The sequence below is a fragment of the Oratosquilla oratoria genome, chromosome 1 (assembly GCF_046742065.1).
Source record: "Oratosquilla oratoria isolate Oo_2021 chromosome 1, ASM4674206v1, whole genome shotgun sequence".
Lineage (NCBI taxonomy): Eukaryota > Metazoa > Arthropoda > Malacostraca > Stomatopoda > Squillidae > Oratosquilla > Oratosquilla oratoria.
Window position 1 is genome coordinate 42,880,273 of NC_134777.1, and position 27,838 is coordinate 42,908,110.

The 27,838-nt window shown below is 38.6% G+C and overlaps 1 protein-coding gene across 6 annotated transcripts in view; it reads right to left on the reverse strand.

The window, feature by feature from the left end:
* Positions 1 to 516: 516 nt before the first annotated feature.
* Positions 517 to 27,838, reverse strand: part of LOC143017416 (carbohydrate sulfotransferase 1-like) — an 89,579-nt gene continuing 62,257 nt past the window's right edge. For 2 of the 6 annotated variants that reach the window (XM_076199449.1, XM_076192414.1), the window contains exons 2-5: positions 8,926 to 9,069; positions 7,789 to 8,372; positions 2,291 to 2,349; positions 517 to 1,615 (exon numbers count right to left, since the gene is read on the reverse strand). In XM_076199449.1, coding sequence (XP_076055564.1) covers positions 1,243 to 1,615; positions 2,291 to 2,349; positions 7,789 to 8,372; positions 8,926 to 9,019 — 1,110 coding nt within the window. In that variant the 5' untranslated portion in view covers positions 9,020 to 9,069 and the 3' untranslated portion in view covers positions 517 to 1,242. The other 4 variants (XM_076206607.1, XM_076179222.1, XM_076185463.1 and 1 more) reach the window with 3 other exon arrangements.

Below are 27,838 nucleotides of genomic sequence, written 5' to 3' on the forward strand. Positions count from 1 at the left end.
ATATATATACTTATATATATATAATATGAAATAAAACTTTTAAACCACTATTGAAGAAAGATAAGATAAAAAAAAAAACAGATCTGTATATTTCGACCACTATCTGTGGTCCTCTTCAGCACATGGGTACAGTAGGTACTCGTAGTGAGCAAAAATATATACAGACATATGTCACATGCCCATGTCTTTCCTCGTTCCCCTATTGTACCCTCGCATGTCTATATATTCTTGTTCAATGCCTACTGTATCCATATGCTGAAGAGGACCACATGTTGTGGTCGAAATATACTAAATTTTTATTTCTGATTTTATTTTTCTCCGATATTGGGTTAATTTTTTTTTACCAATGTTTTACCATATCACCAAACTGTAATATATTTACTTTTTTACCAATGTTTTACCATATCACCAAACTTTTATATACTGTGTGTGTATATATATATATATATATATATATATATATATATATATATATATATATATATATATATATATATATATTTCATTGTATACACACACACACACACACAGTGGAGCAGTGGAGAGGCTGTTTAGCTCATCGGGAAACATTTTGCGAGGGGGGGGGAGAGGTCCAGCCTGAGCAACATTAACTATGAACAGCTGGTATCTGTGAGGGGCAACTTGCACCCCCTTGGGTACAAGTAGGTGCAGGAGCAGGACAAGGAGGAGGAGAAGGAAGTGGAGTAGGAGGGGCAGTAATTTTAATTCTTTAAAAACTTTAGATTTTTTTTGTAACTTGTCTTGTTGTCTCAAATATACACATATTTTACTGCATGAAATTTTGATGTATTGTTACCTTGTATTTTGTTTTATTTTTGAGTTGCGGAAGTTTTTTTGATGCGCACAGTAGTGTTTTTGAGGAGCGAATTTTTTCTCTTTTCAATTTTTTTGAAAAACGCACTACTTTTTTGAGGGACGCTTTAATAGTTTGGGAGCGCTAACGCAGGAATGCAAGAACACACTGAGCTAAAACATTTGAGGAACAATTCCAGGAACGCACTTACCGGGGCCGGAGGAATGCAGGAACGTTGACGCACTACCAAAAATCGAGGAACGCGCCCAGCTCTGTATGTATATATATATATATATATATATATATATATATATATATATATATATATATATACATATATAATATAGGCAGGTCCTCTATAATAGAACTGTAATGAATTTAATGTACAACATCTGCCCCGCTCCAGCTACATTCCGAGCAGGCCTGCGTTACGAGACCCCCATTAAAGACGAAACACTAAGATTTCTAAGTTCTTCTAAAGAAGAGAACATTCTGTAGCCAGCCTCTTGTATGATCTCACGACAAACATTTTGATTCCTTTCAAGAAAGTCTCGGTCCATTGTCATCCGCCATTTCTGCCAACTGTTGAGAGTGTCTCGGAACGTCCCGTAGGGGTCCCTCTGCAAACGCTTGGACCACCGGGAATTGGTATGCTTCCTGAGGAAGTTCTGGACGTTTCGGGGGATGTCCTCCTGGATGCTCTTCTCCGACATGGGTCCGTCGTGGAAGGTTGTCTCACCGGACAGGAACCGGAAGATGTTCGCCGTGATGCGAAAGGGGTTCCGGCACAGATCTTCATACCTGAAAGATGGCAATGTTTTTATTGATATCGAAGTTACAACACTATCATTGTTATCATCATTATCGTCATCACTATACTACTAGTTGTTACATCGTTTTTATAATTTCCCTGGTGGTTATTCTTTATTTGTGTTACTACGTGAATTAATATTGACATGCACATATCACGTACTCACAAGTACTCATACATTCATGGGTTCTTTATATATAGATGTGTATACGTGCACACAAGGTTTTTTTGTACATAAATGCGCAAGGGTGATCCTTTGAACTCAGTTTTAGGGAAACGAATTAAACTATTTGCACCAGGTCTGACTAGCAGCGTTTTTTTTTTTTTTTTTTTTTTTTTTTTTTAAGTTCGTGTCTTCAGCCAAGTGGAGCTGAATGCCTCTCACCTTCTGTGTATAATCTTCTCAACACGGTGACGCACGGAATGGATTTTATTCCAGTTGTGGACGGGCGATTTTCTACCCCTGAAGGGAACGTTACAAGTCTGAAAGGTGTCTCAAAGGACTGAGACCCCCTTTTCAAGTCTGTGTCCTCTTCCTTCCTTTATCTATCTCTCAAATGCAAACCTGGCAGGAGCAAAATCTACAACCTACGCCACTGCGTTGAAAGGAGTAACAATTAATCTAATAATTATCATATCCTGCTTGTATGACATCACACTATTACCTTACAAAGTGATACTTATGTGGGAACTCCTTTTCCATCTGCCGCCGAACGTAGAAATCCTGAAAGAGACGAAAGCAAATGATACATTCGTGGCAACATAAGCGTATGGAACGAATTACGATTAAACTATTACTACCCTCTGCCCTGGATATCCTGTTCCCTAGGAAACCTCCTGTCAGAATCCACCTGTAGATAACGACGTGCCAGGAATAATATCCTTTTACTTTGTCGGACGCTAAGTCAAGGTTTCATGTCAAAATATTTTTAATCTAATTGACGGAGGCCATTCCCACAGCAATGGGCTCTGTCAGTACAGTGACCTCCCTTAGGAATATTATTCTTCCCAAGGTCGAACAAAGTCGTTCAACTAAAGGAATTTCATTGCAGCAAAAGAAAGAACTGAGAAGCCATCTGCTGCTCGTGCATGCCTTCATTAGGGAGCCGGAAGAAAGGCGAGCAGCTGCATGAAAATAAAATAATGCTTATATTTTTTCACACTGTCGCACACATACGCACACACACTTACGCACACACTTACACACTTTCACACACACACAAACTCACGCATGAAAGCACACACACATATTATATACATACACACGCGCGCTCATGCGTCTTGGTGTTGAACACGAGATCTCCAATTTCAGTCGTGCTCCCGACGTATAAAAAAATCTACAAGCCATTGCTACCCCTCTTAAACAATGAGAATGATGTGTGCGTGTGTGTGTGTGATTCACCATGGTCTTGGATCACGTGTTGGGCTCGTGCGTGTGTGGGTGTGTTTAGATTTCTTTATTTTATCTAAATGTACTATTTTTCTTTCATTTAATTTTACGGATCAATTCATCTACCTGTATAAGATAAGTTTACTCTTAATTATTTTTCCGAAGGCAAAATTTCCGCAATCAACATTTCTAGGTAATTTTCCTAAACTTTTTTATAGCTTATAGGTCTTTCTTCACACTTGCATATTTCTAGTAGTTTCCATTTCTTTATATTTATATTAATTTTCCATTCCTGGTTCCATTCATATATCTGATCTAGATTTCTCTGTAACAACACGACGGAATGAACATTTCTAACCAAGAGTACTTTCGACACAAACTCATGGACCATCACATTAGACTGGCCCACCACAGTAGCCATCACCTACATACCTCGCCCCCCCCCCCGCCAACGCAACTTCTTACCTACTCAGTCATCAGACTTGCCACACTCAACCATTCCAACTACATCTTAGAATTTAAAGTCAAACACCATAAAAGAGAACATTCATTTTAAAACCATGAATGTCAAACTACCCACGATGAATACTGGAGCTTGAATTTCCGACCTTCATCCGGAAGCCTAATACAGCCATTACACTTGACATCTTGCACACAATCACTACATAAAGCCCGGCCTATACATAAACATCAAGCGACCACATATCCATTTCTTCACTCTCTCTACCAACCCTATAGAAATACCCATCGTTTGCAGATATTCATATACAAAATCACGCTTGGAAAAGTACAGAGCCCGTCCGGGAAAGGCCATATCTCCCTCACCTGGATATTGTTAGAAAATTGCCCTCAGTTCTAGTCTTCACTCCTCCCGTCCTCGCCTCTTCTCTGGACCGTCCCACGACTTTTGACCCAGGAGGCTCTCAAAGGAATCGTTCATGGGCCCATACGCGTGAATCACGTGCCGCTTGGGCACGTGACTCGACCAAAGTTTCCTTGGGGCCCACGGGTAGGACAAAACCTTCTTGAGGAACGCACGTGCAGTACCAGCATCAATCTCAGCGATGACTAAATCAGAGCATCGACTGACCACGTGATGAACACACACACACACACACACACACACACATATATATATATATATATATATATATATATATATATATATATATATATTATATGTCATATTGCTGTGGATGTGCTGTGTCTTCATCCATTGTTTTTGACCCAGGGCAACAGGCGAAATTCAAGGATGACCCATCATTCAAGAGGAGCTAAGAAAAGAAGGGGGAGGGGAGGGAAGGGTGGTAAATGGGAGTGGGGTGGGTGGGGCTGAAATGGGTGAGAGTGGAATTATGCCTTTTGACTTTGGCTACCTCTATTGTAAGGGGGAAAAAGCCCATGGTATATGTATGTATATATATATATATATATATATATATATATATATATATATATATATATATATATCCATATATACTCGTACATAAGAACATAAGAATGAAGGAGACTGTAAGAGACTATGATGCATACACTAGGCAGTTCCATGTCCATTACCACCTGTCATCCCCATTCAAAAAATTGTCTAGCCTTTTCTTAAAACAACTGATAATTTCAGCGCTCACTATAGGGCTGCTAAGTCTATTTCATTCGTTGACCACTCTATTAGTAAACTAGTACTTGCTTATTTCCTTCTTAAATCTAAATTTGTTCAAATTAAAACCATTACTGTGAGTTCTGCCCTGTTGTCTTAATATGATGACCTTGGTTGCGTCACCCTTGTTAAAACCTTTGATCCACTTGAACACCTCTATTAGATCAACCTGCACTCTGCGTCTTTCTAGAGAGTGTAAGTTAAGATGCCTAAACCTGTCCTTGTAAGGTAAATTTCTGAGCCCACGTATCGTTTTGGTCATTCTCCTCTGTACTGACTCTAATGAATTTATATCCATTCTATAGGACGGAGACCAAAACTGTAACACATAATCATGGATGGGTCTGACTAACGCCAGAGTTTAATAATTACCTCTGCACTTTTATTCGTAACCGTCCTAATGCAAATAATATGAAGACTGAGCACTAGTAGTGAGGGTAAAAATACAACTGGTGCAATTTTAGACTTTGTGTCGGAAAACATCAGATGATTTTGCTAAAGCTAATGTTGGGTGTCTATTTTATATTCAACACAGGCTCTCGTAACATTACTCCCGTAAAAACTTTTGACTGCTTTTAACAGCTTTCCTCCTCTCCCATATATCTGCAATACCTCCCACAGTGCCTTCCTGTCTACCCTGTCATAAGCCTTTTCCAAATCCATAAAGGTAAGTGATGTGTTATGTGGCCTTGGCTGTTCAATTTATACATGGATGGGGCGGTGCAAGGGTAGTGGGTCGGGGATTGGAGATGGTTAAAGACAATGGAGAAAAGTGGGAGATAAGCCAGTTGATGTTTGCTGACGGAACTGCGCTTGTAGCAAGATCAGAGGAGGGATTGAGGAAGTTAGTGACAGAGTTTGGGAGAGTGTGCGAAAGAAGGAAGTTGAAGATAAATGTGACGGGAAAGGGAGGAGTGGAGGTGGACGTAGAATGTAGATTGAAAGAAGCAAGTACATACCTTAGGGGATTAAAAAGTGTAATGAGAAATAGACATTTGGGAATGGATGCTAAGAGGAGATTGTATGAACGAGTGATTGTGTTGACAGCACTGTATGAGGTAGAAACATGGAACATAAGAGAGGAAGAGAGAAAGAGTTTGAATGGGTTTGAGATGAGGTGCCTGACAAGTATGATAGGGCTTCCTAGGCTGGATAGAGTGAGAAACGAGGTGGAGGAGGAGAACGGGGGTGGAAAGGGAGTTGGGAGATATGGTTGATGAAAGAGTATTGGGATGGTTTGGACACATGGGAATAATGAGAGAAGAAAGATTAGTAAAAGAGGTGTGGAAGGCAGAGGTGGAAGAAGTGAACATGAGGGGGTAACCATGATTGAGATGGATGGATAGGATAAAAGAGGCATTGGGAAAGAGGGAAATGTCTGTTGAGGAAGGACGGGAGAGGACAGAAGATAGGGGTGGATGGAGAAGGGTTGTGTATGGATGATGCTGTGATGCATGAAAGGGAGTGGGTGGGAGACACAGCACATCCACAGCAAGGCCGCTTCATAAATTCGGCGATCCCCCTCTCCGTCCCCTCATACAGAAAAGGAGAAGACGGGGAGAAATCCCTTTGGGCTGCGTCAATTTTTTTCTCATACATACTTCCTCACCTCCCATATATCTGCAGTACCTCCCACAGTGCCTTTCTGTCTACCCTGTCATAAGCCTTTTCCAGATCCATAAAAGGCCAAAATACATCCTTACCTTTTCCTATAGCTTTCTCACATATCTGTCTTATCACAAAAATCTGATCTACACAACCCCTACCTGTCCTAAAACCACACTGTTCCTCACCAATTACTCCCTCTGTTCCTCTCCTAATCCTCTCAATCAAGGCCTTCCCATAAGCCTTCCCAACTACACTCAACAATCTGATCCCTCTGTAACTACTACACTCACACTTGTCCCCCTTTTCCCTTGTAAAGCGGAACGATACAGGCACGCCTCCAGTCCTCCAACACTCTACCCTCTCTTAAACAAACATTAAATAACCTCACCAGCCAGTCCACCACAACTGTACCTCCTTTCTTCAGACATTCTGCATGGCATCCATCCAACCCAGGTGCCTTACCTGCTCTCATTATCTTAACAGCTGCTTTCACTTCATACTTCCCTATTTCTCCTCCATTTTCCTCACTCATCACTCTCGTTTTCTTAGCACTTCCCACTGCAACTACCTTTCCCTCCCTGTCCTCCTTCACATTTAGCAACTCCCTAAAATACTCTGCCCACCTTCCTCTCACTGCCTTCTCTTCCATTATCATCTCTCCATCTGCACCTTTTACCTTTTCTTCTCTACTTGATTCGCCTCCTCTTCCTCTTTTAATTTCTTTCCAAAACATCTTTTTATTACTTTCGAAATTTTCTGTCATACTCTTACCCCATTTCACATCTGCTCTCCTCTTTGCTTCATTTATCTTATGTTTAACTTCCCTTCTCTTTACTTTGTACCTCTCATACGATTCCCTCGTCCTAATTTGTAGCCAATCTATGAATGCCTGTTTCTTTTTTTCTACACCCTTTTTGCTTCCTCATCCCACCACTCACTACCCTTCCTTCTATTTCCTCCCGTTCTCCTTGTTCCACACACCACCTTTGCACACCTTATGACTCCCTCCTTGAACCATCCCCATTCCTCCTCCACTCCTAGTTCTACTCTACCCTTCACTCCCTCCCACTCCTCTCTCAGCTTCTTCTTATACTCCTTCTCCTTTTCTTTCTCATTTAAGCAGTTCACTCTAAGTACCTTCTTACCTTCTGCCTCTGCAAGAGGGAAAAAGCCTTTGGTATATGTATGCATGTATGTATGTATGTACCTTTTCCTAAAGCTTTCTCACATATCTGTCTTACCACAAAAATCTGATCCACGCAACCCGTACCTGTCCTAAATCCACACTGTTCCTCACCAATCATGTCCTATGTTCCTCTCCTAATCCTCTCATTCAAAACCCTCCCATACGCCTTCCCAACTACACTCAACAAACTGATCTCTCTGAAACCTCCACTCACACTTGTCCCCTTTTCCCTTGTAAAGCATAACTATACTACAGTATAATAAAAACTATAATAAAATTATAATAAGAATATAAAAAAGAGCACACTCTAGATCACAAAACCCACCTCTGTAGCCAATGGACAGAATTTCGTTGAATTCGTGTTCCACTTGAGGTGTACCATTGACATGTCGGAGGCCCTCGGGTCCCGGACTAAGTGAATCACTTTAATGTCCATTGTTGGGTCCGACACAAGTTCTTTGGTGGATTTGAGGCGCATTCGAATGGTCTTCGTAATGATGTATGTCTCTTGCTGGCACGCCTTCTCAAGGTGAGTCTGGTGGAGGCAGTCCTTACATGTTTGGAAGCTCTTGTGCCTTACAAAAAGAGTCGGGCGTTTCTGCTCTTCAATCCATGACATGAAGTCCGGGTAAATCTGACAGTTCCAAAGGTTCTTCAAGAGGCCGATGATGTTGTCGTCCGTCAAAACGATGCCACGCTCCCGAAGCATTTTCAAAGGCTCGAAGAAATAAAGATTGCTTTGTTCAGACTGCAGGATTTCGGCCATGAAGCTTGATCCACTTCGGCCATAGGAACTAAGAAGTAGCACCAACTTGGGTTTCCGGGCGGGAACTGGCGTTGGGATGGAGTAGTCGATGGCGCCGGTCATGGAGCCCCTCAACGGCAATATTCTTGAAGGCCCGCTGGTGTCTGCAGGAGAGCGGTGGACAAAACTGTGTCGTTAGATCACACGTGAGAATTAATAATTTTGGGGCAGATTTACCCTTATATTATAACAGAGTCACAGATGCTCATTTCCACGAACATATAAACACATTCATAATCCCTTTCAATGCACATCAAGTTAGTCCTATTTTTTATGAAGGTGGCAACGCCGAGCGGCAACAGTGACATACACGCAGTTTCCATTGACATGTAATCATCTTTATATCTACACTCACACATTTGAAATAAAAGTAATAGGAAAATATACTGGGTATATGAAACCTTGTGTGAGCAAATGTTCATGACAACCCTCAGAAATCTGAATTATCTTGCAACTACCTAACACACACCCATCACAATCATCCCCTCTCTGACAAACATATGACTATCCAGGGATATTAATCCTTTCTGTAATCTTTCAACATTTCCCTTATCCTTTCACCAACAACATCCGTTAACACAGTCTCTACAATAGGCTACTTCCTGATGTGCAGGCAAACAGAGAGACAAACATGGCAACACATGGGTTGGACCTCACCGAGAAGACTCAGTCCAAAACTGTAGAGGAGAAGCAGAACGATGAGACTGGTGAAGACATAAATAAAGGACTTCTTGGGTAGTCTCGCCTTCATGGCAATCGTCTGGCGGACGGGCTCGGATAGGGAACGGCCGTGGAGTCCTTCTGGAATAAGTAGACGCGTAAAGATCAGGATCATTGGGAGTTATCTAGAATGAAAGCAAGCTACACTGCAAGTCTAATGTATTTAGGTCTTATAGAATCTGTGTTATTTCAAACTATACTCTACGGTAATGCCTCCATCTTGGCAGTTTATCATTTAGACCTCAGCGCTCTCTATTCGCAATCGCTAGAATTACGGTCTCTTACATTCAGAACAAAAAATCCTTTCCGAAAGCCTCTCCAGAATCCTGAGAACTCTGGTATATATCTTTGGATACTTCTAAAACGCTACCGGTAATCTAAGGCGTATCAATCAATAATAAAGCGTAAAGAGCATTGATTCTCCAAGAGAAGGATGGGCAACCTTTTTAAATGTGCGCGCCAAATTCGGCCAAATATCTAATACAACAATTTCTCACATTCCAACCAAAAATTTTGTGAAGATAAAATTGTTTCGTATCCTTTAAATACTGATATATATATATATATATATATATATATATATATATATATATATATATATATATATATGCAGAAAGATCACTAAACAACACGTGATCCACAAATTTTGCTGGTACCCACTAAGGAAATCGGAAGGAAACTGCAATTCCCATGTATATATATCATGAGAAATCACATAAACTCGTGATTCTATATATGCGGAAAACCAATAACTTAAAATTAAGTCATAGTATGTACAAACTGGACAATTTTATTGTGAAAAAGGTAGTGGCCCAAACGTCCGCTGCCGCGAACGGGTCAAGTTGACAATAGAGCCTCACAACCTTTCCGGTTCCCTTCCTGACCTTATACTCAGTGTATATATTCTTGTGTCCTTTTTTCATTTCTATGTACCCTGAAGATGTTTGAATAGACGAAAGCGCTTGGTCATCAGTTTATCTTTTTCCTTGGTGGTTTTTCCGCATGTGTATATATATACATATATATATATATATATATATATATATAATATTATGTACATATATATATATACATATATATATGATATATATACATATACGTATATTACACACACACACACACACACACACACACACACACACACACACATATATATATATATATATATATATATATATATATATATATATCACATAATTTCCGACAGTTGTCCCAGGACTCGAACCGAGGGCTTGTACGTTAGCAAGTCTATGCTTCTACCAACCACGCTATCGAGGCTATAAAATCCTTCAACCTCGGGGTTAATCTACACCCGCAGGAATCAAGTCGACTGCTAACTGCCGTTCTAATCTCGATAGCGTGGTTGGTAGAAGCACGCCTCCTAGCATTTTCTTAACTTTTGGTGATTCTAATCCCAGGCGTCGGCGCCGCCGTCTAAGTTCCCTGCTCATTTTTCCCGAGCCACCACCATCAATCCCCCCTTAGTTTATCACCCATGCAAAAACGCTTACTGGCAATAGCCCTCTTTTATACACTACTATCTTTTAATTTTCTTACAGACATTTTTCTCTTCCCACACACACCGATCCCGAACGAGCGGGTGGTCTGTCCTAGGTAGCCCAAAGCCCATAGCATTCGTCCTTGAAGATGGAGCAAGACAGTTCCGAAACGTCGGCCACAATTAGAGAATTACTGCACAAACTTATTGAACAAGATAAGTCAGCTGTACGTCGTAAAGAGAATATATGGAAGAAACTTATAAAAAATTAATCTTCAATATCCTACAACCTCGTCTGCCTACATGAAGATATTCTACCTAGCTACACCAAGATATATATATATATATATATATATATATATATATATATATATATATACATATGTGTGTGTGTGTACACATATATATGTGTATATATAGATAACAATGAATAAAAAAAAATACAAAATAGAATAACTCAGAAGCAATAAATTCAAGGGTGTTTCAAGTGTGATTACTGTAAATCATATGATATTGAATGTGGTCACTGAAAACCAAATAATTACTATAATTATCACAGCCCCTTGTTGTGTGTCATTTGAATTTAGCTTATATTGAAGTTTGAGCATTCATTTAACTGAATTTGTATTTCATTCGATACTTTTTGTTTTACGATTCATGAAAGAAAATATAAAATAATGGCAAAGGAGCGTTTGGCCCTCTGGTAATGATGGAACAACTGCACAGGAGGAATATCAAAGCTTAGAATTGATCGTTTCTAGAAGCATATACTATATATGGGTGTGTGTGTGTATGTATATATATATATATATATATATATATATATTGTATATGTATATTTTATTCGACTGAAATAGACAAAATTAGCGAAGAAGTTGGAGACATTTACTTAGTAATTTTCTTAGGTGAACCTGGAGAAAATTCGTGTTAAGGGTTGCCCACCCCTGACCAAGGATGCATAGGAAACACTAATGTGTATATACTGTTTCATATTGAATTCACTTGTAGTCATTTTTATCATTGCATATGATTACGTAGACAAAATCTCAGGATCGGGATCAGGATATAACTTCTGTCTGACTTGAGATGAAATATATTTGATATTGTAGTCAAAACCAATTTTCATAACAGGTCCAAAGAAACAAATTTTAGGAAGTGCGAGCACCAGAGATAGAATGTTAGGAAATCCTTGCAAAACAGCGAGTGACTATTACTTACCCTCGATTTTTTCGCCATGCAGAGACTGTGTTAAAATGCACAATGCACTTACACCGTTATAGCAGTCTCCCGGGGTTCATTTTCATTTCAGGTATGGAGGGGGGAGAGGGAAGACTAGAGAAAACAATGTCTTTGTTATTGTTGCTTTACCCTTAGCATCGACGATTCGTGGAAGCCCCTTTTGCTTTAACATGCTGGTCATCCCGGAAGGAAAGGGGTGGATGATGATGGTGAAGAGGAGGAGGAGGAGGAGGAGGAAGGATCTTGCAGTTAGTTGCGGATTCTCACAGGCTATGAAATAAATCACAGGCGAGACATATCACCAATTAATCAAAAGAACTTTTATATACAAGATCAGTAAAATCACTTTTGCAAAATAAGAATATTCAGATTCATGCATTTATAGTTAAAAGAATACAACAATTACCCGAAGGAAGAAAATGTTAAGTGAGAAAAATTATTATCAAGCATCCCAATAATGAACAGGGCATGCGTGGTAATGCATGCTATTGTCACATAACAAAGTCAATAGGTTGCATGACGTTATTGAATGGCAACTGTGCTCGGCAGACAAAGGCAATGAAATCATATGCTATCGTCATTGGAAAAAATATAATAATAATAAATCACAGTACTTAAAGATATCCATGCACAGAAAGCAACTGTTTTTTTCAATGCACACCTAAAACTGAGTATCTAAATGATAGCATACACCAAGTCATAACCTAGCCAATAAGAACAAATATCAAAAATAAAAATAACCCATAAAAACACAACTTAAATCGTTCAAGATGGTGCGACACAATATACTTTGAAAAGAGCATAAGAACATAAGAATGAAGGAGACTGCAAGAGACCATAAGGGCTACACTAGGCACCTCCGTATCCATCACCACCTGTCATCACCATCCATAAAGTTGTCTAATCATTTCTTAAAACAACTGATAGTTTCAGCGCTTACTACATGGTTACTAAGTCTATTCCATTTATCGGCCACCCTATTAGTAAACCATTTTTTGCCTATTTCCTTCTTAAATCTAAATTTGTCCAGTTTAAATCCATTACTGCGAGTCCTACCCTGTTGTTTTAATATGATGACCTTGTTTGCATCGCCCTTTTTAAAGCCTTTGATCCACTTGAACACCACTATTAGATCACCCCGCATCCTGCGTCTTTCTAGAGAATGTAAGTTAAGGTGCCGCCTCTCTTCGTGAGGCAAATTTCTGAGTCCATGTATCATTTTGGTCATTCTTCTCTGTACTGATTCTAGGGAACTGATGTCCATTCTGTAGGACGGAGACCAAAGCTGTACCGCATAGTCAAGGATGGATCTAACTATCGCTAGATAGAGTTTGATAATTACCTCTGCATTTCTATTCGTTACCGTCCTAGCAATGAAACCTAATGCTCTGTTAGCTTTATTCCTGGCGCTAATGCACTGTTTCCTGGTTTTAAGGTTTTAAGGACTCACTAGAATTCCCAAGTCTCTCTCGCACTCAGTTTTCTCTAAAAGCGTGTTATTTAAGCTGTATCTATTTTCGGGGTTGTGTACCCCTACGTTTAACACGCTACACTTAGAAATATTGAAGTTCATTTGCCATTTCACCGACCATGTGAAAATTTGGTAAGATCATCCTGCAGAATCTCTGCGTCGTCTCCTGACCTAATCTGGCGTCCTATTTTAGTGTCGTCGGCAAACTTACTAACATCACTATTTTTTCCATCGTCTAAGTCGTTTATGTACATAATGAACAACAAGGGACCCAAAACCGAGCCCTGGGGGACCCCACTGGTAACATTGCCCCAACTAGATTTTACTCCATTTATGGTGACACGCTGTTTTCTGTTACTAATCCAAGCTCTAATCTATTCTAACACTTTTCCTCCAATGCCATGGGCTTTGATTTTATTTAGTAGTCTCTAGAGTGGCACCTTATCGAACGCTTTGCTAAAGTCAAGGTAAATAGCACCGTAATTATCATTGTTATCTGACGCCTTATATACCTTAGTGTAAAAGGATAGAAGATTAGTCACACATGACTTACCCTTGGAGAAACCATGCATGTATCACGAAGTAAATTATGTCTTTTGATGTGTTCTCTGAGTCTATTTATTATTATTAATTCAAGCATTTTTCCTATAACCGATGTCAAACTGATTGGCCTGTAGTTGCATATAGACGATCTACATCCCTTCTTAAAAAGAGGAACAACGTTTGACTGCCTCTAAGCAGTAGGCACAAAACCAGTGTCTACCGATTTATTAAATATTTCAGTTAATTGGTCGCAGATTTCAAATTTACACTCCTTAAGCATTCTCGGAAAATTTTCGTCTGGTCCCGGGGGTTTTGTAGCTTTAAGTCTTTCAATCTGCTTGACTACTACTTTACTAAAGCTGATATTAGATAAACTACTTTCTTCATCCCCAATGAAAATCGAATCGCAGTCAGGTGTTTTATCAAACCTCTCATTAGTAAATATCGAGAGAAAGTATTTGTTAAAATCCCCATTAACCTTGAAGAAACCCACTTCCACTCCACCCTTCCACTACAAGCTTACCTATCTCTTCACTTATTAGTATAGCCACCCCTTCTCTCCCTCGTCCTCTCTTCACTCCTGAGAACCTCCCAACTACACTCGCCCCTCCCTTTCAACACTTAGTTTCACTCAATGCCAACATATCCATCTTTCTTCTCACAAACATACTGCCGATCTATTCCCTTTTACTCTCATCTGTATCACATCCACGCACATTAAAAGACCCAAACCTTAGGGTACTGATGGGAAAACTCCTAGATCCTCTTATGCCTTTATTTTTATTTATTTATTTATTTATTTTAGGAATGCCCCCTTTGGGGCTTCAGGTAGCAGGATTCTTAGTCCTATCCCCGTCCCCTTTTTTGTCGCCTTGCACGACTCAAGTGGGAAGACATGGTGGTAGCATTCTTTTCCCCCACCACAGGGTTAGGCGACAAAAGGAAATTAATATCTAGAGAAACGGTACAGGAGGGTAACAAGGGGTGGGAGGACAGCACAACAGTATGATAAAAGTGTCATAATTTCTCTATGAACAGAGATTTCCTCTATCACAGACAAAATAATGTGTGGCTCTGGTCCGCAGGGGCGCTCCATATAGACCTCTAAGTATCAGCTGCATGCTACTTCGCTACAATAATACCCAATACCCCAGAAAGAAAAACTATATATACAAATTAATAAATGATAAACATGTAAATAAATGAATACAAAATAAATTAGTATATATAAATAAACGAAAATAATAGATAAATTGATCAATTAATCATTAAGAAATAAAAATTGAAAAACAAATAAACAAACAAAATAAGATAAACGATTAAATAGACAATAATAATATCAATAAACAAATGCACAAACAGATAAATAAATAAAGACACTCGATACGGAAGGAGATGGCTCCTTACCCGGAGGTTCCCGATCTTATGCGTAAGGAAGTGACCCAAAGAGAACATGGGGTCTTCCTAAATGGCGCTATGACACGCGCGCGCCAGCCTTCCTCCTTGCAGCAAAAATTACCTTCGTACAAAAGGAGCTCGATTGATACTCGGCTTATCATGCCGGGTGACTTGCTCTATGTAAAGGTGCTTACACTATTCGTCGATGAGCTTGGAGTCCAACTTTTACATTCGTTCGTCCTAATAAGTGGTTACACGTAAGTTCAGCCTTACCGTGTAGAGAAATTCCCACCAATCACGTAAAAGGAACTACAGCAAGCCCCACCCTCTATCCAGAATGAGGAACCTCACTGGCAGAGCTAATGCCTATGCCACTGTCTCAAATATTTTATCCCAAATAACTTAGCATGGATAACTTCAGTATTCCACTCCATCACAGCGAAAAGTGTAGCTATCGACCAAATGGTGAGAATAATTTTCGCGCGTAAGAAAAATTACCAATGTTTTAATACAGCAGTATTCAAACGATTGTTTGATTATTGCCACAATATAAATTCCATAAATTTAATTTTCTATTTCAAGACAATTCTATACTATTAAATAAAAATAATTGATCTATTACTGAATTGTATATATTTATATGTATATATATATATGTATGTATATTATATATATATATATATATATATATATATTGATAAGTATTTTAGACAAATTATTTGGATGATGGAGAACATAAACACAGGGGAAGGCTCGGAACCCTATGCACTCTAACGTTTCGTTCGCGTAGAACTTCTTCAGAGAGTGTATGTAGAACTGCAATTGGAGTTTATGTACTAAATCTAATTATCTTTTCGGACACTTGGGAAAGGTCGTTTTTCTGGCGTGTTTTATTACTCTCTGCTTCTAACGCACCGTTAGTGGAAATATTTGTATATAACGCCTTGACATCATAGCTTACTAACTTTTTTATATCAATACCTGGCTCAGAAACGTCACCAATAATAGACAAATATTTAACAAAATCGGGTATAAACATAGCTAAAATAACTAACAAGAGGATAGGTGATTTAATAAAGACTTCTGAAAAGAGAACCAATTCCGAAAACAGCGTCGTATACAAAATCCCGTGTAATAGTTGCTCAATGGCTTATTATGGCGAATCGTCAAGAGGATTAGAAAAAAGAATTTATGAACATAAAAACGACATAAAAGCACATAGGACATCTAATTCTTTAGTAGTTCATGCGGAAAAATTCGATCATTTACCAAACTGGAGAGAAGCTGAAGTGCTACATAAAGGTTTTGATAAATTCACTAGAAGAATTGTTGAATCAGTATATATTTCTACTAATAATTCATCGAATCATCGAGGAGGGTTTATCAATTTAGCTAAAGAAACTAGTATTTTAATTCTAAAACACGCCAGAAAAACGACCTTTCCCAAGTGTCCGAAAAGATAATTAGATTTAGTACATAAACTCCAATTGCAGTTCTACATACACTCTCTGAACGTTAGAGTGCATAGGGTTCCGAGCCTTCCCCTGTGTTTATGTTCTCCATCATCATAAAAATATATATATATATATATATATATATATATATATATATATATGTATATATATTAACAGCTTTTCAACCACAGATAACTTTTAATTCCATCGCATCGCAGCGAGATTGACGAGGAGCTCGAAGGAAGCATATGTTGGAAATTGAAACGTGGGTGAGCCGAGAACTCAAAGTCAGCTCGGACGTGACAAAGTGTCAGTGACTTAGTCCATTGCGCTAATAGGCTAAGTCAATCCAATGTTCAAATTTAGAGAGCGTTTTCGTAATACTAATAGTAATGACACAGACATTTCTTTACCTGTATTCAGGGCTAAGCCACTTAAAAATAGTATTATCATTTTTGGTCCAGAACTTTTTAATAGACTGCCTCGGGATATAAAAGTTCTGTTTAAAGGAGGTAATTTAACCAAATCTAATAAGAAGTTAAAATCTATTTGTTACATGTACATATTTAGATGCACTCTTATTACGTCAGGAATTTGATAATAATTTTTTCGTTGTAATTGTTGTGGTGGTAGTGTACCTTCTGTATTCTGACTAACATTTTGTGTTTTGTTAAGTTTACCCATATGCCTTGACTGAAAATCTATACTCATTAAGCAATGCTTTCATTTGCCTGTTCATCTTGACACAATTTGATATTGTATCTAAACATCTTTTAGGAGTTACGACTCGACAGACCGTACCATGCTCTGTGTTATTGTTATGTCTTTATATGCTTGTATCTGTAGATAATGGCAATAAACTTATTTTACAGACACGCTCGTGCAGGCATGCTGGCAAAGTAGTACCGAGCTCGCCTGCTGACTAAACGGCTTTGATTTCCGCCCCTGCACAAGACTGAAAAGCATTGTAACACTGCAAGCCGGCACCCTGTTCTGTTTGCAAAGAGTTGTGTGTGTGTGTGTGTGTGTGTGTGTGTGTGTGTGTGTGTGTGTGTGTGTGCACGTGCATCTGTATAGAAGGTCAAAAAATATTCATACGGTCATGCGCTCTACACAGAGAGGGTAATAGCTGTCGATCGTAAGTCCAACATATGATCCAAGACCGTGGTAAATCACACACACACACACACACACACACACACACACACACACACACAAACAAACAAACACACACATACATCAAGGTAAGCGAAACAAAAGGAACAGAAAACAGGATGGAGAAGGAAAAAATGAAAAAAGGCCTATAGATTAATGTCAGGATTGAATGAACTAAATGACTACCAGTCAGAAGAAAAACCAGATATAATGAGAATTGTGGAGACGAAATTAAGGGGTCCACTACCGCCTAATAGTGTTGGACATGGGTTATACATTTATTGGAACAAAAACAGAAACGAGAAACAGGGAGGAATCATGTGTTTGGCCAGGAAAAACTTAAATGTGACGAAGGTTACTGAGGGTAAAAACAGTGTGGAAATGATTATGATAAAAGTTGAAGACAGCGGCATGAAAAATAGAAAGTTTGTGGTGATTTATGTGCCCCCTTAAAACGGGATCTTGGAAAGAGAGCGAACATTAAAAAATATTAGATGATACAGGGCATTCATTAAATGAGATACTGAAGGATGGAGGTAACCTGGTACTTATGGGGGGTTTTAACTGGAAAGAAATCTGTTGGGAGGGGATGACAGTGAAAGGCGGAGAGGATCTATGGGGATGTACTACTTGACATGACCATAGAACATACAATGAAACAATGGGTAAGTGAAAATACCAGATACAGAAGTAATGAAGAACCGTCGAGACTGGATTTAGTATTTACAACAGAAACTGAAATTGTGGATAAAATTAAATACAAGACACCATTTGGAAAGGGTGACCACATACTAATAGAGGTTGAACTAAGAGAAGAAATATAGAGAGAAATGATAAATACAGAAAAGGAAGATTGATGTACAACAAAACGGACTTGTGGAAACTTAAGAAATTCTTTCAAAATGCTAATTGGGAATAATTCTACATTGATCTTGACGGAAATCTATAACAGAGTCAATAAATACGTACCAAGACAGAAACAAAAGGTGTATATTAAGTGATGGTTCAACAGAAGATGCAGTGAGGCGATAGAAGATATAAAGCTTGGAGAAAAAAATGAAATAAAAACTGGAAAATGGTAAATACATATAAACTATAGAAATGAATATGTAAAAGTGAGCAGAGAGGAAAAAATAAACTACAAAAAAGACATCATAGAAAAATTTAAAGATCAACCCAAACTATTCTATAGATATGTGAATGGTAGACTTAAAAGTAAACAGGAAATTGTGAAACTATACCACTGAAATGCAGAATACAGAGAATCTAGAAATGTCTGAAGCCATGAACAATCACTTCAAGTCGGTTTTCATTAGAGAAAAAGTACAGCACTGAGACGAAGAGGTTTAGTGCGATCTCCCCCAAGAGGGAAACAACAATAACACTAAAAGAAATAATGGAGCAATTAACGAACCTTGACGTTAGGATATCACATGGCCCAAACGGAATTACAAATTGGATAATAAAAGAATGTAAGGAAGAATCAATGGGCAAAATATATAACATAATAAGTTGCTCACTCAAAGAAGGAAAAATACCAAAGGACTGGAAAATGCCAACATTGTACCAATATATAAATGAGGAAACAAAGAAGAACCAACAAAATACAGGCCGGTCTCCCTTACAAGTACTGTAGCCAAAATATGTGAAAAAAATATCAAGAATAGATCGATAAAACACCTGGAAGAAAACAATATAATAAACTCGAGACAATTTGGATTCGGACAGTGAAGATCATGTGCTACAAATTTAATCCGTTTCTACTCAAGACTAATAGATATAATACAAGAAAGGGGTGGATGGGCCGAGTGTGCTTTCCTAGACTTACAAAAAGCCTCCGACAAAGTACCACACAAAATTATATATAAAAAAAAAAAAAAAAAAAAAAAATGGAAAACATAGGAGGGATACAAGGTAACCTACTAAACTGGATGGAAGGTTTCCTGCATGGTAGAAGAATGAGAGTAGTGCTCAGAGAAAAGTGTTCAAGTTGGGAGGAGGTGATTAGTGGAGTCCCACAGGGATCAGTATTGCCTCCAATAATGTTCGCTATTTATGTGAATGACATGGATGAAGATGTGGAATGTTACATGAGTTTCTTTGCAGACGATGCTAAATTGTTGAAGAAAATGAAAACCGACAGGGATTGTGAATCGCTACAAAATGACCTAAAGAAGTTTTGGAAATTTAGTCAGAAATGGAAAGTAGACTTCAACATTAAGAAATGTAGCATAATGGAGTTCGGAAAAGGTAAAAAAAAAAAAAAAAAAAAAAAGATATAAGGACAATTTACAATTGGAACAAAGGAAGTGAAGAAAGTGGGATCTGAAAAAAGACCTAGGAGTAATTATCTCAGATGACTTGTCCTCTGATAAACAAATAAACAAAATTGTTGGAGAATCCTACAATTTGCTTAGATCAATAAAGGTGGCTATTAACTATTTAGACGAAGAAATGGTTAAAAAAAATATTAGTCACACTAATATGGCCTAGACTAGAGTCTACTGCGACACTATGGTCACCTAGTATCAAAAAGAATATAAAGAAAATTGAAAGAATCCAGAGAGCAACCATGAAAATGGCCCCAGCACTTTCAAACCTGTCATATGAGGAGAGACTGGCTAAACTGAAATTACTGACTTTTGAACAAAGAAGAGAAAGAGACGACCTACTGACCATATACAAAATCATGAAGGGCACGGAAGTCCTTGATAGAGGACTTACTAAAGTGGGACAAGAGAAACACAAGAGGACATGAGAAAAAAAAAAAAAAAAAAAAAAAAAGGATAGTTATAGAAGAGACCGGAAAAAACAGTTTTTCACACAGAGTGGTAGACATCTGGAACAAACTAGACAAAACATTAATGTGTGCAAAAACCATACACGAATTCAAGAGCAAACTAGACACTGCGAGATACAAAGACAGGACACCACGAGCATAGCTTCCCTTCTCGTAAGATACAAAAAGGTAAAAACACGCACACACACACACACACACACACACACACAATCTACATACACTCCTTACCATAATGTACATACATCAAGCCGTATTAAGTTACCGTCATAAGGTATAAAGACTATATCATTCTCTCAGGAATAGGCCGGTCCTGCGTTGGGCCATTTTGAACTTAGTTTAGAATGTGAGCCCGAGACTTGACCTGCCACATCGTCATTGTCTCGCAAGACCATCACTTATCGTCTTATTGTTCGCAGTTGGCGTAATCGAAAGCGTGTTGGTCTCGCACCTGCTTGGTCATGGGTTGGAATCTCGAACTCCTCTTCGATTCCCAGCATTGACTGTTACCTATCCCAACATTCCAAGCCCCTAGGGTGACGACTCCGGCCGCAGCTACGCGCCTCCTGGCGTAGGCTCCTCACCCACCAGCTTTTGTTGGTGTTACCACCCCACCTCTGAGTGTCATAAGCTGCCTCGAATTTTGGTGTACATTCTTCCTCCCTACACTTACATAGGACACTTCACATGCATTTAATTCCTTCCATACAAACTAACCAAGTCAGAATAAGCCACCGTAGTGGGGTACAGAGGCTGTACCATCCCCTGGGGATAGGCCGGCAATCCTGAATTGAACCCTCGAGGCTCAACACCCACTTTCACCGTAATTTAGTTACGGAAACCATCCCAGAGAGGGATACAAACACGCACACGCGTATAGGTATGAACATTCACATAATAGCCACACAAGAAAAAAGAAACATGAAAAAACACATTTTCTAATATGCATAAGTACATACACATCCACATGCCCATACCAACACACATAATCACCTCAACACACTGTTTACTGGGATTTAATATGACAGCGGGAAGAAGGTGTTCTACGAATTTGGCCCAAATAACTGTGGACAATAGGCTACAGACTAAAAGACCAACGGTGGGATGGGGCTAATACTAGGAAATAAATGAAGATACATTATCTACTTGTTCACATCTCGTTTAAACTATTCATAGATATGTTACATAGAAATACATATGCATATACTTCTGTAGGTAACCAGAATGAAGAAGGTACAAGTCGTGAGGGGAGAGAGAGATAGATAGAGAGAGATAGAGAGAGAGAGAGAGAGAGAGAGACTGAGAGATAGAGAGAGAGAGAATGAGAGATAGATAAATAGTTAGATAGATAGATAGAGAGAGAGAGAGAGAAGGGGGAGTAGGATGCCCCAACAGCAACTAAATATATAAAAAAAAACCGAATCGTAAACCCACACATGAATACACAGGAATTAAATATTGCAACCTCTAAACAAGACAAACAGATTATATGTCAACACACATATACCCACACAAATAGAAACACGCTTCCGTGGACACACACACACACACACACACACACACACACACACACACACACACACACACACACACACACACACATACACACACACACACACACACACCACACAGAATTCTGTTTGCGGTAAACGTCAAGGCGAGTACCCATATGGCCAATGGAAACGTGATCCCCATTGAAATTACTTCAAAGTAAGTCCTGCTTCTATTTGTAATAAGAATAAATGCAGGGTAGTAATAGATTCCCTCAGTTCCACAACACTTATGTGAGCAAGCACACACGAGTGGGGGGGAGGGGGAGGATGGGGTATGCAAGAACACGTGCGGTTGGGTGTGTTCGCCTGTGTGCCCCTCATCCGCCCACCTCGAAGTCCTGCGAGCGATGCGCCATTTGACGTTGAAGCCGAACGCGAAAGAAGTTACCAACAGTGACCCAAAGGCTGACTTTGCTTCCTCTTCTTCGCTCCTTAAAAATACCTTGGCCACTCACTGCAATGAAATGATAGCATCTCATAACTGGCCTGCAAGCACAGATGAGTATGGTAAATAACGAGCGACGAAGTATGACACCACGTCGGCAAAATCGAAATCAACAAGAGCAATCAAGTTTCGTGAAGTGCGACTATTCACTGATGTTGACATGGCCCAGGAAATAACTAAGATTCTAGGCATCTTGATATCCGTGGACTGGAGGTGAACAAAAACAGACATGGGAAAAAATCAGCTGTGGTACAGAAGGAAGGGTGGTCCAAGGCAGGATAAGACGGGAGGGTCCGCGGTGGTCGTTTGTCTAGGTAAGGCTGTCGGAGGAGACGAAGCCGAGAGACTCACGCGTAGGTCCAGGTGCAGTGTAACAAGCCAGGACTTGCATGAGCGCTATTGTTTGTAATTGATCGTGTCCTCCATGCATCAGTCGATGAGACACACATCATGCATACTTATGCACATGTGTTATGTGCATGTGATCGTAACAGAGACACCCACGTGCAGCCCTGTTGTGCACATACGTTAGGGGAGACTGACATGGAGCGCGCCGGACCGTCAGATGCACGTGCACACGAATGCAGACGTATGACTATATTCTCAATTAACCCTAACGAGGAGGGAAGTGAACTTCAGGGAAATAAAATCGTCCTGTGGCAGTTAGAAAAAATTATCTAAGAGGGTTCCTCACAAGTCAAGCATCGCGCCCATGTAGTTAGAGCGTGAAACAGGAAAGCAACTGCCGACAGAGAAGTCAGGTGAAGCACCATGCGAGTACCATATTTATTGATGCAACGTTTCGCTCATTCGAGCTTTTCAGGTACGAAATGTGGTAACAATATAGCCTTCGTCCTCACATGATGCTTTTCCTGACAAAACGTGTGTCACGCACTCTATAAGTATGGAAATGCAGTGTGATTCAGTACCATCGGTGAATCCACAGATCTCTGGTGTGGGAGGAGGGGAGAAGTATGCGACCGGACAGGGCGCTTCAAATATAACAGAAAGTAACGCTTACATCAATCAAGGCCTGCATAGTCAGATACTACATGATTTTGGATTTTTGTGTGTAGTAGATTATATATTTTACTGTTACATTTTATTGGGTTTCTATGTTTAGCAGAATATATTTATATTAGTTACAAAATATAATGAGTGGTTATGAAAACAATATTGTGCAGTAATAGTATGCATCTGTCACCATGCAGTAATCATGAACTCATATAATCACAGGTAAATAAGGCTCGAGGAATATTCAATTGGTAAATTCAATCATGTACTGATACAAACGATCATAACTTATAATTACAAAGTTAATACTGGACAGTTTTGCCTTAAATAGAAGAACTTATGTATAATCAATATTCATATTCAAAATAATTGTCTTTCACATTACGGCCATTCGGCTACGTTACTGTTTAACTGAGTACTTTTACACAATTTGACTCGAAATCAATTCTTCAGCGCTCCATTGTCTAATAGTGTCTATATGTTACAGTAAGAACACGTACCTAGGGATTACGCGTAATCCCTGAATGTTTCAGTGAATACGCGTAATCCCCGTTTCACTAACCTAACCTAACCTAACCTAACCTAAGGTTAGGTTAGGTTAGTGAAACGGGGATTACGCGTATTCACTGAAACATTCAGGGATTACGCGTAATCCCTAGGTACGTGTTCTTACTGTAACATATATACATACATACATATATATATACATATATATATGTATATATATATATATATATGTATATATATATTATATATATACTATATATGCATATACTGTATGTATATATATATATATATATATATATATATATATATATATATATGTATATATATGGAAACTGGTATGTTATGACACATTTGTAAATGTTCACTATAAACCCACTATCGGAGAGATAATATCGGAAGTACAGGAAAACTGTATATTTCGATTACTATCTGTAGTCCTCTTCAGCAGAATAGTTACAAGAAGTAAGAGTACAAGTATATATGAGGTAGTGAGGGGTACAGAAAAGGGAATGGGGAAAGTGTGGGGACTCAGGTTACATGCCCTTGATATAGTTAAATCAAGGAAGGACAGTTGGTGGTATTTTGTCCGACCGTTCTTGACATTAATTTGTTGACTGCTAATCATCCCTTTTCTGTACCCCTCACTACCTCATATATACTTGTACTCTTATTTCTTGTAACTATTCTGCTGAAGAGGACTACAGATAGTAGTCGAAATATACAGTTTTCCTGTACTTCCGATATTATCTCTCCGATAGTGGGTTTATAGTGTATATATATATATATATGTGTGTGTGTGTGTGTGTGTGTGTGTGTGTGTGTGTGTGTGTATAGAATAATATATATATATATATATATATATATATATATATATATATATTTGGATGATGGAGAACATAAACACAGGGGAAGGCTCGGAACCCTAAGCACTCTAACGTTTCGTTCGCGTAGAACTTCTTCAGAGAGTATATGTAGAACTGCAATTGAAGTTTATGTACTAAATCTAATTACCTTTTCGGACACTTGGGAAAGGTCGTTTTTCTGGCGTGTTTTAGAATTAAAATACTAGTTTCTTTAGCTAAATTGATAAACCCTCCTCGATGATTCGATGAATTGTTAGTTGAAATATATGCTGATTCAACAATTCTTCTAGTGAATTTATCAAAACCTTTATGTAGCACTTCAGCTTCTCTCCAGTTTGGTAAATGATCGAATTTTTCCGCATGAACTACTAAAGAATTAGATGTCCTATGTGCTTTTATGTCGTTTTTATGTTCATAAATTCTTTTTTCTAATCCTCTTGACGATTCGCCAAAATAAGCCATTGAGCAACTATTGCACGGGATTTTGTATACGACGCTGTTTTCGGAATTGGTTCTCTTTTCGGAAGTCTTTATTAAATCACCTATCCTCTTGTTAGTTATTTTAGCTATGTTTATACCTGATTTTGTTAAATATTTGTCTATTATTGGTGTCGTTTCTGAGCCAGGTACTGATATAAAATTTGTATTATTTTTATCATTTCTCTCTTTCTTTCCGCGATTGTGAATATTTATTGCTTTTCTTTTTGTTCTTTTCAACATTCCCTCTGGATATCCAAGTTTGTCAAAGGTTTTCATAATGTAATCAAATTCGCCTTCTAGGTATTCATTACTACAGATTCGTAGTGCCCTGAGAAAAAATCCTATTACTATACCACTCTTTGTCCTATCATCATGTGCGGAGAAGTAATGTACTAAATCCTCTTTGTTTGTTTCCTTTCTGTATACTGAGAAAGTTACAGTTTTTCCCACTCGTCGTATTAACGTATCTAGGAAGGGCAATTGTCCGTTTTGTTCCTCTTCTACGGTGAATTGAATATCGCTGTTGACCGCGTTAAGCATTCTCACTTTATTATTTACATTGTTGTTTTCGGGGATGATTGCGAGGACGTCGTCTACATATCTAAACCAGTGTGATCCCCTACCATTGATTCTGATAAAGTTTTCTTTTTCTAATAACTCCATGTATAGAGAGGCCATCACTGCACTTAAAGGACTACCCATAGCAAGACCTCTATGTTGTTCATATTCGTCACCATTAAAAGTAAACGCACCGAAATTTACGCATAAATCTATCAATTCTATATAATCTTGTTTTCTTATGGGTAGGTCAGTATCGTTCATATCTTTTATTACTCTCTTTATTGCTTCTAACGCACCGTCAGTGGAAACATTTGTATATAACGCCTTTACATCATAGCTTACTAACTTTTTCCCCTGGAATCTAAATCTTTTAGTCTTGTCAAAAGATCGTTAGAATTTTTCAAATGTGTATTGCTGATCGATCCCATTGCCTGTAATAACGGTTTGGCTAGGCATTTCGCTAGTCTGTGGGGTGCACTGCCAACCCCTGAAGTTATGGGTCGCATTGGAACGTTGGGTTTGTGAATTTTTGGAATACCGCACATTCTGGGAGGATTGGGGTATTCCTCCAGAAGTCCCATTAATTTCTTTCCTTTTTCAATTTTATTAAGATTTTTTCTGGCATGTTTTTTTAATATACCTGCTTCATTCGTTGCGAAACCTATATGTTTTTTGCGATAAGTATTGTCGTCATCTAAGAGCTCTAACATTTTACTGATATAGTCCTCTTTTGATAAAATCACGATACCACCTCCTTTATCTGCATTGGTGATTACTATGTCTTTGTCTAAGCCTAGATTTATTAAAGCTTTCTTGAATCTTCTGGGGATGACGCATTCGTTTTTAATGGCTAACGCTTGGTAACATGTAACAATCCCCTGTTTGAATCCTTTTTCAATATCGTTGTCACTCCATCTATAGTTTCTCGTAATAAAATCTGTGAATCCCCTTGTGTTAATACCAGTGTCGAATTTAAGTCCTAGCGATAAAATAACTAACAAGAGGATAGGTGATTTAATAAAGACTTCCGAAAAGAGAACCAATTCCGAAAACAGCGTCGTATACAAAATCCCGTGCAATAGTTGCTCAATGGCTTATTTTGGCGAATCGTCAAGAGGATTAGAAAAAAGAATTTATGAACATAAAAACGACATAAAAGCACATAGGACATCTAATTCTTTAGTAGTTCATGCGGAAAAATTCGATCATTTACCAAACTGGAGAGAAGCTGAAGTGCTACATAAAGGTTTTGATAAATTCACTAGAAGAATTGTTGAATCAGCATATATTTCAACTAACAATTCATCGAATCATCGAGGAGGGTTTATCAATTTAGCTAAAGAAACTAGTATTTTAATTCTAAAACACGCCAGAAAAACGACCTTTCCCAAGTGTCCGAAAAGGTAATTAGATTTAGTACATAAACTTCAATTGCAGTTCTACATATACTCTCTGAAGAAGTTCTACGCGAACGAAACGTTAGAGTGTTTAGGGTTCCGAGCCTTCCCCTGTGTTTATTTTCTCCATCATCCAAATAATTTGTCTAAAATACTTATCCATATATATATATATATATATATATATATATATATATATATACATATATATATATGTGTGTGTGTGTGTGTGTGTGTGTGTGTGTGTGTGTGTGTGTGTGTGTGTGTGTGTGTGTGTGTGTGTGTGTGTGTATTCCAACCCCTCAAAGAGTTAAGATAAGATGCTATCTACCCGGACTTAAGGCGTGACATTGAACTTCCTTCCCTGCACAAGGACATGGTATCTTGACAGGTGGGCATCTGTACACAGGAGAGCTTTTTACATCCACCAAGAGACACCATCCATTTCGTCCAGTTAGTACCAACAAGGAAAAAT